This window comes from Antedon mediterranea, chromosome 5, assembly GCF_964355755.1.
Source record: "Antedon mediterranea chromosome 5, ecAntMedi1.1, whole genome shotgun sequence".
In the NCBI taxonomy this organism is placed as follows: Eukaryota; Metazoa; Echinodermata; class Crinoidea; order Comatulida; family Antedonidae; genus Antedon; species Antedon mediterranea.
The window spans coordinates 19,543,893-19,559,418 of NC_092674.1; the positions used below are offsets into that span (position 1 = coordinate 19,543,893).

The 15,526-nt window shown below is 31.9% G+C and overlaps 1 protein-coding gene across 3 annotated transcripts; it reads right to left on the bottom strand.

The window, feature by feature from the left end:
* Window positions 1-524: 524 nt before the first annotated feature.
* Window positions 525-13,743, bottom strand: LOC140049354 (DNA excision repair protein ERCC-5 homolog). 3 transcript variants are annotated; one of them, XM_072094225.1, is made up of 16 exons: window positions 13,723-13,743; window positions 12,814-12,849; window positions 11,880-11,976; window positions 10,488-10,663; window positions 10,049-10,167; window positions 9,517-9,618; window positions 8,749-8,941; window positions 6,998-7,967; window positions 6,720-6,891; window positions 6,245-6,344; window positions 5,837-5,956; window positions 4,983-5,196; window positions 3,787-3,931; window positions 2,932-3,125; window positions 2,302-2,384; window positions 525-2,046 (listed from the first exon to the last, which is right to left on the bottom strand). In XM_072094225.1, the coding sequence occupies exons 3-16, from the start codon at window positions 11,965-11,967 to the stop codon at window positions 1,636-1,638; spliced, it is 3,087 nt and encodes a 1,028-aa protein (XP_071950326.1). In that variant the 5' UTR covers window positions 11,968-11,976; window positions 12,814-12,849; window positions 13,723-13,743; the 3' UTR covers window positions 525-1,635. The 3 variants fall into 3 exon arrangements, with proteins under 3 accessions (XP_071950326.1, XP_071950327.1, XP_071950328.1); XM_072094226.1 differs by lacking the exons at window positions 12,814-12,849; window positions 13,723-13,743 and having other exon boundaries at window positions 11,880-12,174; XM_072094227.1 differs by lacking the exons at window positions 10,488-10,663; window positions 11,880-11,976; window positions 12,814-12,849; window positions 13,723-13,743 and having other exon boundaries at window positions 9,517-9,620; window positions 10,050-10,111.
* Between the last annotated feature and the right edge of the window lie 1,783 nt (window positions 13,744-15,526).

Below are 15,526 nucleotides of genomic sequence, written 5' to 3' on the forward strand. Positions count from 1 at the left end.
TTTCTTTGAGCCATGTTTTTGATATGCCAATTACAGTGAATGACTGTTTAATGCTGTTTAGATAAGTAATTAATTTAGTGTTTTTTTTAGTGTTTGTTAATACTTCTGATATTGTAGTGTAAGAATGAGTAGCTGATATTATTTATTTTATTTACCGAGTCATTTAAGTGCTCACAATTTCTTTTTCCAATGACACCATGGATGAAAAAAAGGTAAAAAAGATAATATATTAATTTTCAGTGTCTTAAGAAGCGGCTCTATCCTGCGCCTTTCGTTAAAAAGCAGTCAATTGATTAACTCATGAAATATTCTCACCATCCAACTGTGTCTGACCATGCCCTGTACTATGCAAGGCAAAGTGTGAAGCGGATTAAGTAAGTATTCCTTATTATTCAAACTCATAAATGAAGAATTTTTGTTTATAAAATAGCTCGCGTTTTAAAATCCTACATACATTGAAATACATGTAAAGAAAAACAGAAGAATTGAATTTTATAAAATGTTTTTGTTTATGAATATTTCCCTGAGAATCACATGGGTCATTATACAAATAATTAATTCATTGAACTATTTGATAGCAAACATGAATCACATTTCTATAATACAAGACATTATCCAAATCGTTACTATATTATTTCAAGAAGAATTTCACTCTTCCCCGATTATATAAATGATATTATATCAGGGAAGAGTGAAATTACTTCACTCTTCCCCGATTATATAAATGATATTATATCAGGGAAGAGTGAAATTACTTCACTCTTCCCTGATTATATAAATGATATTATATCAGGGAAGAGTGAAATTACTTCACTCTTCCCTGATTATATAAATGATATTATATCAGGGAAGAGTGAAATTACTTCACTCTTCCCTGATTATATAAATAATATTATATCAGGGAAGAGTGAAATTACTTCACTCTTCCCCGATTATATAAATAATATTATATCAGGGAAGAGTGAAATTACTTCACTCTTCCCTGATTATATAAATAATATTATATCAGGGAAGAGTGAAATTACTTCACTCTTCCCTGATTATATAAATGATATTATATCAGGGAAGAGTGAAATTACTTCACTCTTCCCTGATTATATAAATGATATTATATCAGGGAAGAGTGAAATTACTTCACTCTTCCCTGATTATATAAATAATATTATATCAGGGAAGAGTGAAATTACTTCACTCTTCCCTGATTATATAAATAATATTATATCAGGGAAGAGTGAAATTACTTCACTCTTCCCTGATTATATAAATAATATTATATCAGGTAGGAGTGAAATTACTTCACTCTTCCCTGATTATATAAATGATATTATATCAGGGAAGAGTGAAATTACTTCACTCTTCCCTGATTATATAAATAATAAATTAATTATTATATTATTGCCGTCTAATAATATATATAAAGTAAAACCACTCCTTTGAAACACGCCTGTAAGAGACACTTTGCTACAAAACAAGGGGCATCCTTTGAAACTCGCCTTTAAGAGACACTTTCCTACGAAACAAGGGGAATTCACAGACAATTTGTTGGGTCCTGAAGGTTTCCCCTAATGGGGGTTTTACTTTATATCTATATGTATTTTTTTATTAAAATGTTGAGGTCTCAATTGGATGGAAATGTTAATCCGAACTGCTTCCACTTTCTGATAAATTTGGTCCTTCCACTTGACCCTTTGTCTGTTTTGATTTGTCATCAGTGTTTGCTTCATCACTGCCACTTTCCTCTTTGTACAATACATTCTTTTTACCCTTTTTTCTTCTTTTAATAGGTTTACATTTAATATCTTGCTTGTTTCCAGATTCTGTTGTAGTCTTCTTAGTATCATCTGCAGAATCGACTTTTATACATTTTCTTTTTTGTTTTAGAGCCTTTTTCTTCTTTTTACCTTGTTGATTATCCGACTTTTCTTCGCTATCACTGTAAGATGTGGTCGGTTGAAATTTTTTCAAGACTCGTTTCAGCCGTTTACTTTGAATGTCTGAATTTTGATGTGCGACTATTCCAAAGTATGATGTAATTTGCCGCTGAACCTACGAAAATTATAGATATATTGCTTAATTAGGCCACTATAGAAAGCAATTGAAAAATGTTGTGAGTGCTTAATATGTAGGCTACACTACTGGTCTTGAGGTGTGTCAATATTAAAACATAATGTTATTTATTAATAGTAGCCACTTATCTGACATGGTTCTTAGTATAGCAGACACTAACAATAAAAAACATTATTTTTATATTTAAAACGAACAGTGAACAAAGAAATGGTGCAAATGAAATTAAAAACTTACGTTTTGCTCATTCATCTTTTTTAAAACTGGTAGAACATTTTCATCAGTTTTCTTTATGTTCCAGTTTAAACGTTCAAGTGCAAATGTGAAATCAGAAAATTAAAGAAAACCAACTATAAAACAGCATTGTGCTATTTTAAAGATGTTGTAAACAATCCTAATTAGCATCATGCATACTAATGGTTTGAAATCTTTGTTTACTTTCGCTCTTGACGATTTTCCAGACGAAATGTAATAAAATTAATTTACCTGTTAATTACGTAAACTTGTTGTTTTTGGCTCGAATTTTTGACAAAGTGAATAACTTTAATATTACTTTGATATGGCCAATTTAAATTTAGAATATTTTTTTTTTCATTTTTTTGTGTTTCAAGGGACAATGCATCTTTAAAGAAATGTTCTGATTTCAGAATAAGTAAAGCTTTGACACAATACAAAATGGACGGATTTTGTAAATAATACACCTCACGACGAAAACCTACTTATTGTAGAAACTGCAACATTTATCTTTGTATAAAAACAGTCAAAATATTCTTGAACACAATTAATTAATTGTTTGTCACGTCACTAACATTTATAAATTTGCAATTTGTATTATATATTTTTGCTGCAAAAAAATGAGAAAAGGATATCCTCGAATTGAATCTAGATCTGGCATTCCCCAAGAGAATTCCTCTGTCGACTCATCAACCAGTGGATTCATGAATGCCTTCAAGACTTCTTCTTGTGGAAATGTGGATGGAAGATCTAGCTTGCGCAGCTGTGATTTGATCTTGGTTTCTACAGGAGGATTTAGATTACCAGAATTGGCATCCCACCAAGCTCTAGAAATATTAATATTAATGTATATGAAGTCAGTGAAACCATAATTTGTGCATTATGTATAAAGTAAAAAAATTACTATTTTTTTTCAAGATTGTAATTGTAGTTTTTGCGTCAGGGAGTTGAGTAATTTGATATTTTGCCCTATTCTGACGTAATTTGTACTTTATACTAAGTGCATTTGAGAATACTTGCGAAAAAATTCGCAAGTAGTTCTTGCGTGGGACTCCAACCCACGACCTCTAGATCACTAAGCCTGGCAAGCTCGGTGGTCTAGAGCTATGAACGGCAGGCTAGTGATCTGGAGGTCGTGGGTTCGAGACCCACCCGAGAACTACTTGCGATTTTTTTAGCAAGTATTCTCAAATGTACTTAGTATAAAGTACAAATTACGTCAGAGTAGGGCAAAACATATAATTATTTTTTTTCAGTTTCAATAAAAACAATAACCTAATAATTAAATGTGATTGTACAGTATCAACACATAATGTTACATTAACAATAAGCTTTGTAATACAAAGTTATTATTAAAAAATACAGGCCTGTATATTGTACGTTGGCAGCTGATGAGAATATAATAATGTGTTTTCCATGGCCTATTAAGGTATTGACCGCGACCACTTCCTGCTATGATGTCCCTACAGCTGTAAATGAGCAACTTACCTGAAGTCTCTTAAGCCATCAATACCTTTACCAGGGAACTCACTAAGTATTTCCATAGCTGTGATACAACCAACACCATCTAAACCATCAGTATAGTCACAGCCAAGTAGAAGACCCATATTAATCATTTTTATTCGATCAAGAACTTGATGAATATGAAAAATAATAGTACAGTAGATTATAAAGTATTTTTTGCTTAAATTTAATTTATATTAGCTACAAAGAGTTATATATTTCAGTTTTACTATGTCTTAATTTAATTTATATTAGCTACAAAGAGTTATATCGTTCAGTTTTACTATGTCTTAATTTAATTTATATTAGCTACAAAGAGTTATATATTTCAGTTTTACTTTTAATGTCTTAATTTAATTTATATTAGCTACAAAGAGTTATATATTTCAGTTTTACTTTTAATGTCTTAATTTAATTTCAATTTAGGAATAATAAAAATTTTAAAATCTTATATTAAATTAATAAAATTGTATTGAGTTACAATTTACCTATCTCTTTTATCTGTGATGTCCTTGTGGATAAAAATGATAAAGAGATAGCAGGACCATTACTTAATTCAACCAATGACTTCTATCGTCACGTCATGGGTTTTGCTTAAATTTGGTACACAAAAGAGCCATTAAGCTAAAACGTCAGAATTCTAAATGTTAGCTTAGTTGGCTATCGGTTCGCGAGATATGGACTACTGCAAATCCTGAGTTTTCAGGCAATAAAATAAATTATTTTATAAACTCAAATATTTCAAACATCCATATTTTCCATATTTATGGTTTAATTTTAGCAAATAAGGTATCATATGAATAGGAAATTAGATATTTTGATAGATAGAACATATGCTAATTTTTTTCTAACAAACCTTTTGACTTTGAATTTAACCATGGCCACCATTTTTAGGTTATGTGTTTTTATACCAAATTTATATAATTTTGCATGTAAGCTATAACATATCCAAAAACTGGAGATATGTTTTTCCATATGTTAGAGAATGCTTTTAAAATGTCTATACGTTTAAACATTTCCATCGAATACATTTGCTTATACACATCATATACAAATTGTGATCTACATTTTTTTTATTACACATCACAGCTGAGCAGTATTTGAGGTATAACAATTAACATTGTTACATTTCACTTATAAGCTTAGAAAATGTTTTTCCCGATATTCATTACATTACTCACATAATTGATTTTCAAAGTTACAGCTTTCATACAACTCAACTTCTTTATCCTTGGTAAAAAAGTTTTTATAAACTTTACGACCGCCAAAGAGCCAGACGTCACTATCATCTGTAATGGATCCATGTGTTTGGTCACAAAGGTCAAGAAAAGCACATTGCGCTTCTGCCTCTTGAGGGCTTGTAATATATGGAATACCAAAAAGCTCAAGTAATTCCTGAAATATAATTAATTAATCATAAAATTAGTTATTTGGTATAATGGGGTTGTATTAAATTCAAAATAACAAAATAAATTTCAAGTTCTTTAAAAATAATCAATTGTATTTTAAAAGTGAGCGAGTTAAACAAGGCTGCTTTGTGACATGTATGTTTACACATTACATTACAAAAAGTCTTCCTGGACTAGGTCTGTTAATCATAGGTTTTGTACACTAATTGCCTGTCTACATATAAAAAACATAGAACATATTTGGAGCTAAGTAAAAGTTACCATGGTGATACTAGTTCACACTGCATACAGTATACATACTGTAGCTGTACATTATATGAAATGACCCTTATAGGAGACTTTTATTTAATTATTAAAAGTGCACATGAGCACCTTGAGCATGACATGAATATATATTACTGTATGTATCACTTTTGTCAATACCATAACAATGGATGAAGACAACTAAAGACCTAAACAAGATGTATAATTTTGTTGTTTTTTTTGTGTTAAGATTTCAATACAATCAGCCTTCCCTGAAATTCACAAGACATTCAGTAGTAAAATCTATTTAACTAAATCAATGCCCATGCATTAGTCATTCAGATCTCCCAAAACCAAACATTGTTGGTTGACGATGGATTTACCTTACTTTCAGCATACATTTGATCAGTAATTGATGCCCCAATTCTTTGCTGACGTTGCTGCTCACTTTTCAATGTTGCTCTTTCTTCCTCAAGAGCATTTTTCATTTCACTAACATTCTTCTAAAATATAAGGATATCATAGCAAATCAGTGTCGCCTCCCAGATAGTGAACACAGTGAAATTATTTGTTTAAACCAATATTGTATCAGTTCTTACAAAATTAGATAAAATAGTTGAGAGGTGGCATGGAATTACAAACACTATATATCCTAAGTTTTTTTAAGCTTTGTATGTTGTGGTTAACTAAACATGTTACTTCTGTAGGTTAAGTAGGCTAATATTGTTGAACTAATCACAAACAATATAATCAAAATAATACTAGACTGTTGTAAGTGGATTGTAACTCACAGTATTCATATCTGTCCACTCTTTTATAGACTTTTCTTTATCTTTAGATATAGATTCCATAAATTGTTCTTCTTTACGTTGTAGTGTAATTGATTGTTTTCTTGGTGAAAAAAAAAACACATAATTCAATTAAGATTAATTTTACCATTACAGTTTTTTTTCAGTATTGGCAATAAAAAACTTTATCAACATTTGAAGAACAATATCACAAACAAGTCAAATTTGAGATCTGTGACAATGATTAATCTAGAACAATAATATTTCACTGTCGTCTCCTACACCAAAAAAATTCATGGATCGGGTAATTTGATCAAATTGTCAGAATTTCCATATTAGGATGCATATTTTTGTCAGATTGTGCGTTCTTCTTGAAATAACTCAACAAAGCCTAAACATTTTAAAATATTTTTTTAAACTTGTTAATATTGGCAGCACATGGAGTATAAAATGACACAAGTTTTGCTTTCATTTTCACCTATTTTTTGTGTTGATTTTGTGCTGTATCTCATCTTTATCCTGCACTTCATAATTATGCATATCATCCGTAACTGGTACACCAGGATTAGTTTCCATAAAGATTTCAGCAGGAAAAAGTTCATCATTACCTCTTATTTGGGTTGGATCAAATGAGACTTCAATAAAGTCATCTAAAAGGTACATACAGAAGAAAAAATTACAAAATACTTACAGTAATTGAAAATAAAATGAATGCCTACACTCGTAAGGATCAAAGAAACGGTAAAAATACTATACCTTCAGAGTCACTTTCTTTATCCATTTCATTAGTTAATACATTTTTTCTTCCGCTTTCTAATTCTTCTTCTGTGGGTGTCTTTTGAATTTCCTGGTTCTTCACCAGCCTATCATCATTCAAAATCTTATCACAATCTGTTTGGTTTATACTTGTACTATCTTTATAATCACTGACTTCATCAATATCTTTCTCTTGTTTTGTACTATTATTTTTCAGACAAACAATTTCCACATTTTGAGTGTTTGCAATGCTAGTTTCTAACAATTGACTCTCGTCTGCCACAGATATGGTAGCATCTGATAGCAGACTTCTATTTGCCACGGATTTGGTTTGAATATCTAACTGTAAATGTTGTTGAGTTATTACTTGAATATATTTGCCATCCTTAACATGATCCCTCTTTTTGTCTTGTGTTTCTGATAGAACCAGATCCTTATAAGCTGAAGATGTAGAACTATTCTCGTTTACAATAATGTCATGCTTGTTTAACCTTGCATCATTTGATGTCACTTCTTCTAAAGGCTGATCGTTTCTTGCTTGCTTCTGTGCCATCTTTGCTTTCTGGTTGTCAAAGACTGCCTGCATTGCTATTTCAAGATCATTTGCTGTTATTGGACGTTTTGATTCCTTCTCTTCTAAAACACCAATAGTCTTATTATTCCATAAAGACTTAGAGCTTTCAGCAAGATTTTCAACTTGCAAAATGTCTTTGCTGCCAGATGGTTTTGCTTCATCTCCAAGATTTTGTTCAGCATTCTTTTGTTTTTGGGTCTTTACTAAAATATAGTGTTGGGTGTCTTCAGACACAACTCTTCGTGCTTCTACACTTTTTGTTTCTACATCAAGAATGGAAGCAATTTCTCCAGAACTCTTCCTACTCATCTCATCACGTATATCTTCAAGCTTTCGATTGAGTTTGTTCTTATTTAATAGTTTGTTCAGCTGAAAATCTGAAAATTCATTCGCCTCCTGTATTTCAAATAAAAAAAAAATACACAGAGAAAAGAAAAAAGGATGTTTAATTATATTGTAGAGGCTCTGCCATTTTTAGTCGCAGGACCTGTTTGATGAATAGATGAATATAATGCATAAATGCATTGTTCACCAATTATTTATTATAGGCAATAGGCAATAGTGAAGCAATGTGAACAGGGCGACCTCTCGAAATGGCCTATATCTATTTAAAATATTTATTAGTATAGAGCCATCATATAAATAATAATAAATAAAATCATATAAATAATAATAAATAAAATCATATAAATCAGAGCTCATCAATAAAATAAAATTTAATTCAAATGCAAATAGGTGTAGTAGTATGTGACAGAGTAATAGCCACAGCTTCAAACTGGTGTTTTTTGACTGGCTAATGTTGTGGCCGTTTCCATGGTGGCTCGTTTTATAAACCGGTTTGTGTTGAATCTTGCAACATAATAACTTAATGGTGTAAACAGAGTTGTTTATGATTTCACTTTCTTTGGTGTTATCACAGTAGTACTGTACATTTTAGAGAATATGTTCAATGTAAACTCATTCTAAGGCATAAAAATTATAGATTGAATGGGCACATTTCTTCAACCTTGTTTAAAAGGGCTGTTGTAATCATTCAATATTGAATAAATGGTAGTATTCTATAATGGTAGTATAAATAGCCGTATTGAATTTGAAATGTTTGTATTTACACCGAAGGAATATCTTAATCACAATCTAATATAGATATTTACTACAGTATTTAACTGTTTTGACTAACCTTTGGTAGTGTACTTTTCTTAGCCCATGAATTATGCTTGTTTTTTTCTAGATACTCCTCGATTATTTCATGCTGTATTTCTGGAGGAAGGGCCTTAAAGTCTTCTGAATTTATGTCAAAATTGTCAATGTCTTGATCACTAAACCTTGACATCTGTTGTTGGTGTTCATCCCAGATGTCATCTTCAAAATCTCTGATAAATTTAACATTGATGACGACACATACTGTATTTATTTAAAAGGCATTTAAAAATATATAATTGCCCTGGCATCACAAAGTATGTTAGATCTGCTATTCAGCGTCGCTACTAAATGTTCATTTTTTCAATAATGCAATACATTTGTTCCTAGCTTTAGGGTGTAGGGCATTGTCACTGTTATGATATTCATAAATCTATAGTGCACTTTTAGTAAAAGTATAAGCATTTATCATTGGAAAAAACCAATTGTTAATATAGTCCAATGTCAATGAATCAACTACCCAAGCCAACAACAAATCAATCAAAATAACTATCTGCCCAACATAAACCAACTCATGAGATGGAACTACAGTAGTAAAGTTTTGAATTGTTTGCAGTTTTGTTTAGTGTTTCTAAAAAAGGAAAAAAGTTAGGTGTTTTGGCATTTTGGTCGTAATGCTACAACCATCTTCTGCACAACTTTATTCCCTTTTGTTTGGAAACACATCCTTTACCACAAACATACTAGTGTTTATTCGCATGCAAACACATATTGAGATAAACCTACAAATAACATCCTAATGACCTACTTGAAACTATCATCTGAAGCATCAGGTAGTGGTGGCAGGTTGTACATGTCCTGTGCACTAGCTGCTTTTCTGTCAACTCTAGGCATTTTTGTTTTTTTTATACTGTGAAATGAAAAATACAAAATAAAATAGAAACACACACAACTATTCAATTTCATAAAAAACAAAGCAAACAAGTTGTATGAAAAAGACACTTTTTGTATTCACATTCTCAAGCAAAAACAAAAACTATATTTTCAGGCTTTGATGGCAACAGTTTAGCTCTTCCATGTTAAGAATGCAGCCTTTCTTTAACCGTACAATATTATACAGAATAAAATCTTTGATTGTTTTAATCATAGTGAAGTTAAGTGAGGATAGTGGCCATTCCTCTTCATCAGCAGACCCAGTGCCAGTTATATTGTCCTTTTCATAAGAATATGTTTAGCCCATGCCATGTGCTTCACATCATAAACAGTATCGTTTGTCTGAATATATATTAACAATTTAGCAAAATAAAATATTCTTTATAGTGTACTCTGCAATTGCTAACCTTTTTTTTTTGCCTAGATATGTATCGACAGCATGGACCTTCATATAGTTCTTGAGAATCTGTTCTGAAGCTTGGCCTGTTTTATTTATTGCTAATTCCTTTCTCTTTCTTCTTCCTGCCTATGTATACAGAATAAGAATCATAATCAAAAATTAATTCAATTATAATAATCATAACTTGTAATGACTTTAATAACACCAATCAAGCACATCCTCCAAGAGAAATAAATATTGAAACATGTTTAATGAAATATAAAGAATATTATAAGCTGGACAATTTTAGAAGCCATCTGAATCTGAAGTGAAAGCTTTTCCTGGAGCCAGAAGTTCCACTGTATTTAATTTTACTGTATTTTGGTTAAATACTTGATTATGAAGGATAATTATTATATCTTATATGATAAACTATAAATTGCAACAAGCAAAATACACTTACTAACCATTGTACGTCGCTTAAGCTCTGGAACGCTGCCATCAAATACAAAGATGGGTTTAATTCTGAAATAGAGAAGCTTGCAGATACGATGAACTAATGTGACAAGGTGAGCATTATTCACCAAATTGCCTTCAGAATCCCTCATACCTCGTACAGCTTGATGTAACCAAATGCTGATATCTAATGACTAAATAAGGACTTGAATAGCAATGCAGTCAATAGATGCAATACAATGGCAGATGTTGGAAATGGAGAGGGTAGGACATTCCTTAGATGCCATCGCTTTTTAAAAAAAATATGCCTGTGCAACTTACAAAATTATTCTTTTTAATATAAATAAAGGCCAATTTACACAGACAAGTGGTATCGGTAAGAGGAAAACCACATAGCTTGTCCTACGTAGAATCTGTATCTACAGTATCTGCGTTACATGTAAATGGTCATAATGAATAACATAGATTCTATTTTTTTATTATCGTTAAAGCTTGTCTGTATTGGCCTTAAGAGTAACATCTGATCTGTCTTCATATAACAGTTTTTTACTGCCAAGTTGGTGTAATACCCTTTACAACGCCGAGCTTATAACAAACCTGTGTCGTGTCTAGATACATTTCCTTTTCACACCTGATTCTTTAGGCCGGGAATGACATGGGTTGCATGTATTTACAGTCCAAACTACCAACCCGTGTGTAAATGCTTTAGATTATTTGAAATATCGTCCTCTCATGCATAAAGGAACACCCTAGTAATGGTCTGCTCATTATACCTCCTACAATATTGTTTTATGGCGATACGAAAACAAATTAGTCTACTCGTGAAGAATAATATCGAATAAGCAAAAGCAGTCTTACTGTATCTTAATTGTATGTAAATTAAATACTATAGTGAGCGAGGATAGCAACCAACCAGAAAAACATACGCGGGACTGTTAACGTCGCGAACATGCAAGTGCACAGGTTCGCTACTTAGCGAGCTACTGAGGTAGTACATTGTTTCTCTCTTTTTATCATAATTTACCATAAAACGTACATTTTTAAGAGAAGGAATGACCTGGTTTAATGATTTTAAAGTAATATAAATTATGCATTATTTTAACAAAACATCAAAAATTGTACGAATAATGGGTCTAAAAAAATGCAATAACTGTGTCATGCTCAAGTGAATCTGTGAGGTTGTGTAAATTGTTAATTGTGTGTCACATCATTCGAAACTGCTGACTCTTGTAGTTACAGTAATCATATACTTTAGCAGTCCCTGACCAATTTCATCTTTGTACATTGTATATATGTTTTGTTGGTCGAATAAATAAATGAAATGAAATGAAACTGTACTTTATCTATTTCATTTCTAAACTGTCTTTCACTTAACAACTTTTAATACAATTTTAAAAGGATACCGACAGCCAACACCTTTCCTTCCAATGATTCAAGCGTTACAGGTTTCCCTGTAGGTTTTAAAAGTTGCCACAGTCCGTGAACACCCATCTGGACAGTCTGTTGGATGATATACAGTTAGTACTAGTTAGTCCTGTTAAAAATATGATAAAAAAAATCGACCAAGATCTGTTTTAATTACTCTTTATTTTAGTCATGTCTAGTGTTTTGCATTTCATTTGCCGCATATCCATTTAGCTTTCTATCAAAATTGTATGGAACTAAGTTGACTAAATATTTATTATCAATATGCATATATTGATTATTTTTTGTTACAAAATACAAGTTATGGTTTGTCTATAGGCTTAGATAATTATTATTAGTACTAATATTACAGACAGGCAGCAAACTGAATGGCATAGAACTAGGCTTTGCTGAAGCGTCACACTTTTATTGTAACCAGCAAACATGTTTGTACATTTACAGTAGTCTACATTTTTAAATAAAAATATGCTTCACCTAGAGAGTATCATCCAGTAGAAAAAAATCCATACCTGTCGGCCGAAATAAACAACATATTATTTTGTCCTTTGTGGCGTTTCATGCAGTTGGGCGATCCATAACCGGCGGCCGAAATGCACTGTAACTTTGTGTAACCCCGCGTAGATTGAAGTAGTAGGCCTAACTAGGCTAGTCCCTACTAGGCTAGCCGGGTAGGTTAATTAATACTAGGCCCTAGACTAGGCTAGTAGGGGCCTAGGCTAGTACTGTGTAGCCTAGAGCCTATCCTCTAGGCTAGGCCTAGGGGCTAGCCTAGGTAGGCCAAGCCCAAGAGGTCAGGCTAGGCTAGGGGAGGCCCTGGGCCTAGCCTAGGCCTAGGCCTAGTAGTAGCCTACTACGGGTAGTTAGTACTAGTTAGTAGTAGGCATAAAATAAAATACAGATAGATAGACTTGCCACTTTTTATAAAAGTTCTTGTGTCATCATCAGTACCTATAGTATTAACTATTATCAAAGAATATAATTATATCACAAGAATTAGTAATCCGCGATTTTCCCTGTAACAGTAATATTGTCCATGTGGTAGGGCGCCGCCATAAGTGAGGATGTATCTGGGATGTATACAACTTTTTGTGACGGTTTTTCACTAATCAAAGGCTGGACCACCGGTAGTATTTTCATGATAACAAATGTTATCAACTACATGCCAACATCATGTTAAATGCTATTTGGATATTTAATTGTTCGTTTTATGCAATTTATTTAGTAAAAACTGCACGAAATGATCAGACACCGTATAAACAGTTCGCTTTATCAACCGGGCGCTACGATAGCGTGACCGGGCGTGTTGGTGTTTACGCGTTTTCACGAAGGATAGTTTAATAATATTCCTATATTTAACTTGTTTCTGGTAAAACAAATAAACGTTAATGACATTTAACATTTTATCCTATTAATAACATGTATTTTATACTAATTTATATCATAAAAACAATACTTAATTTATCGAGCGTAGAGTAGTACGCGGCCGCATGGTAAAGAATAGGCCGTGCTGAGTAACGATTCGTTGATTTTGGTGTTGCTGTGATGTTAGGCCTTTTTTGTGAACTAATTTAGCATGTTAGTAAATAATTGTCTGTAAAAGTGAATGTACACTAGTTTGTTAATAAATATGTATTATAAAATAGTTTACAATTGCGAAATATATTATCATAATTCTATTTAATGTGACATGTATAAATATCTATTAAATCAAGTCTTATTTAGTATGTATACAACCGCCGCGAGCATCACTCTCTGGAGCTCTCTGTTACAAATTTCTCATGCAAAAATCGCGGAATACTCATTCTTGTGATATATTCTTTGCTATTATCAACTCCCTGGATCCATCTCCCTGCTGGATCAGTATACGAAACGTAAACGCCCCCCCCCCCCCCCCATAGTTTAAGTGTGAGAGCTGAGATGAGTATGGAATGCCCTTGCTGCCTTCTGTGTGTATGTTGCCGCTTAGTCTTGTGTGCGAGTGACGCCTACGAAAAGAGAGGAAAGAAAAGTGTACTTGATATTTTGAATACTGTAATTCGTTTACTGTAGTTAGTTTAGTGAAATTCACTCACTGTCACTCGCCACTGAACAGTGAGTGTCTGTTATATGAAATCATAATTCAGTGACTTGCATATTATTCAAAAAAGTCATTAGTAGGGCGCGGCCTAACCATGGAGGTACCTCCATGGCCTAACTGTTTGATTTTAAGAGACATTACAACAATGCACAAAAGCAACATTTTAAAATAAAATCAAATCCATAAACTCTTTCTGTAAGAAACATCTGAATTCCAAGTAGGAGTAATATTGAATATTGTCTAGGGTTACAGTAGACAATCAAAGCATGGAGCTATAAAATTTTATAGCTCCATGATCAAAGTCTACAAATACAAGTTTATAAATCATAATGTGAAACTTAACCATGATATGTACAATGTTTAACAAATAAATAAAATGATGAAATGGGATCTCAGGAAGCCAGATGGGGTTTGTATGTGAAAGATTACTTTAACAAATAATTAAAATTGTTTTTTTTTTTTTTCAAGTTGTACATAAAGACAATGAAGGAGAAACCCTCTACTAATTTATTATTCAATAAACGAAAAAAAAAAGTGTATAGAGTAAAATTTACTTTATACAATACAATACTCAAGAACTACACTGATATAATGCGATTACAACTACACTACAATGTACAGTGTATATCGAATATAGAGTCTATACGTCTAGAGAAGAAAAAAAGGTAATAAAAATAAGAAGAAAAGGAAAAAAAACATTATCTATTATGATTGATTTTTAAAATTAATTATACAATCTCAGATTGATATTGTTAAAAAGTGTGAACAAGTTCATAGGCAATTTTAGTCTGAATCAAATTAACTTTGCCCAATATGTTGTTGTATTTTACTTGATAAGTATCTTTGCCAACGATAGATACCATAAATTGATGAATAATACAAATAAAACTACTGCTATATGCGATTTCTGCAACCAGAATGATATTCCAGTTTAGGCTACTGGCAGCTATGTTGGATTTTGGCCACTATCTTAACAACGAATGACCCATTTCATTGAACATGTCTAAAATATGTTTCAATGACCATGAATACTTATGTTTTGATATTTTATTTGCCTATAATTATGTGACTTCTGCAACAAATTAAATGTGATTTTAAATTTATTGGCGGCCATTTTGGATTTTGGCCGCCATCTTGAAAAATATATTTAGACCAGAGTGGCTAGGCAAAAATCAATTGGTAGGTCCCAACGAAGCTCCTTGCCAAATTTGGCGCTTTTGTCCACCATGTAACGATTTCCTCAAAATGTGTTGTTAAGCCACCTGACTACTGTGTGTGTTACAGGTGGCTGTGTGTTTTATATTAATGCACAGTAATAATTTGTAAAATATATATAGGCATATATACTGGTGTGTATAATACCACATACTGTACAATTGTAAAGCGGATAGATACAAATGGCAAATTATACAGTCTATACGTACGTCTAGAGAAAAAATGAAAAAAAGGAAATAAAAATAATAAGAAAAAAAAAATTATCTATTATATGATTGATTTTTAAAATTAATTATACAATCTCAGATTAATATTGTTAAAAAGTGTGAACAA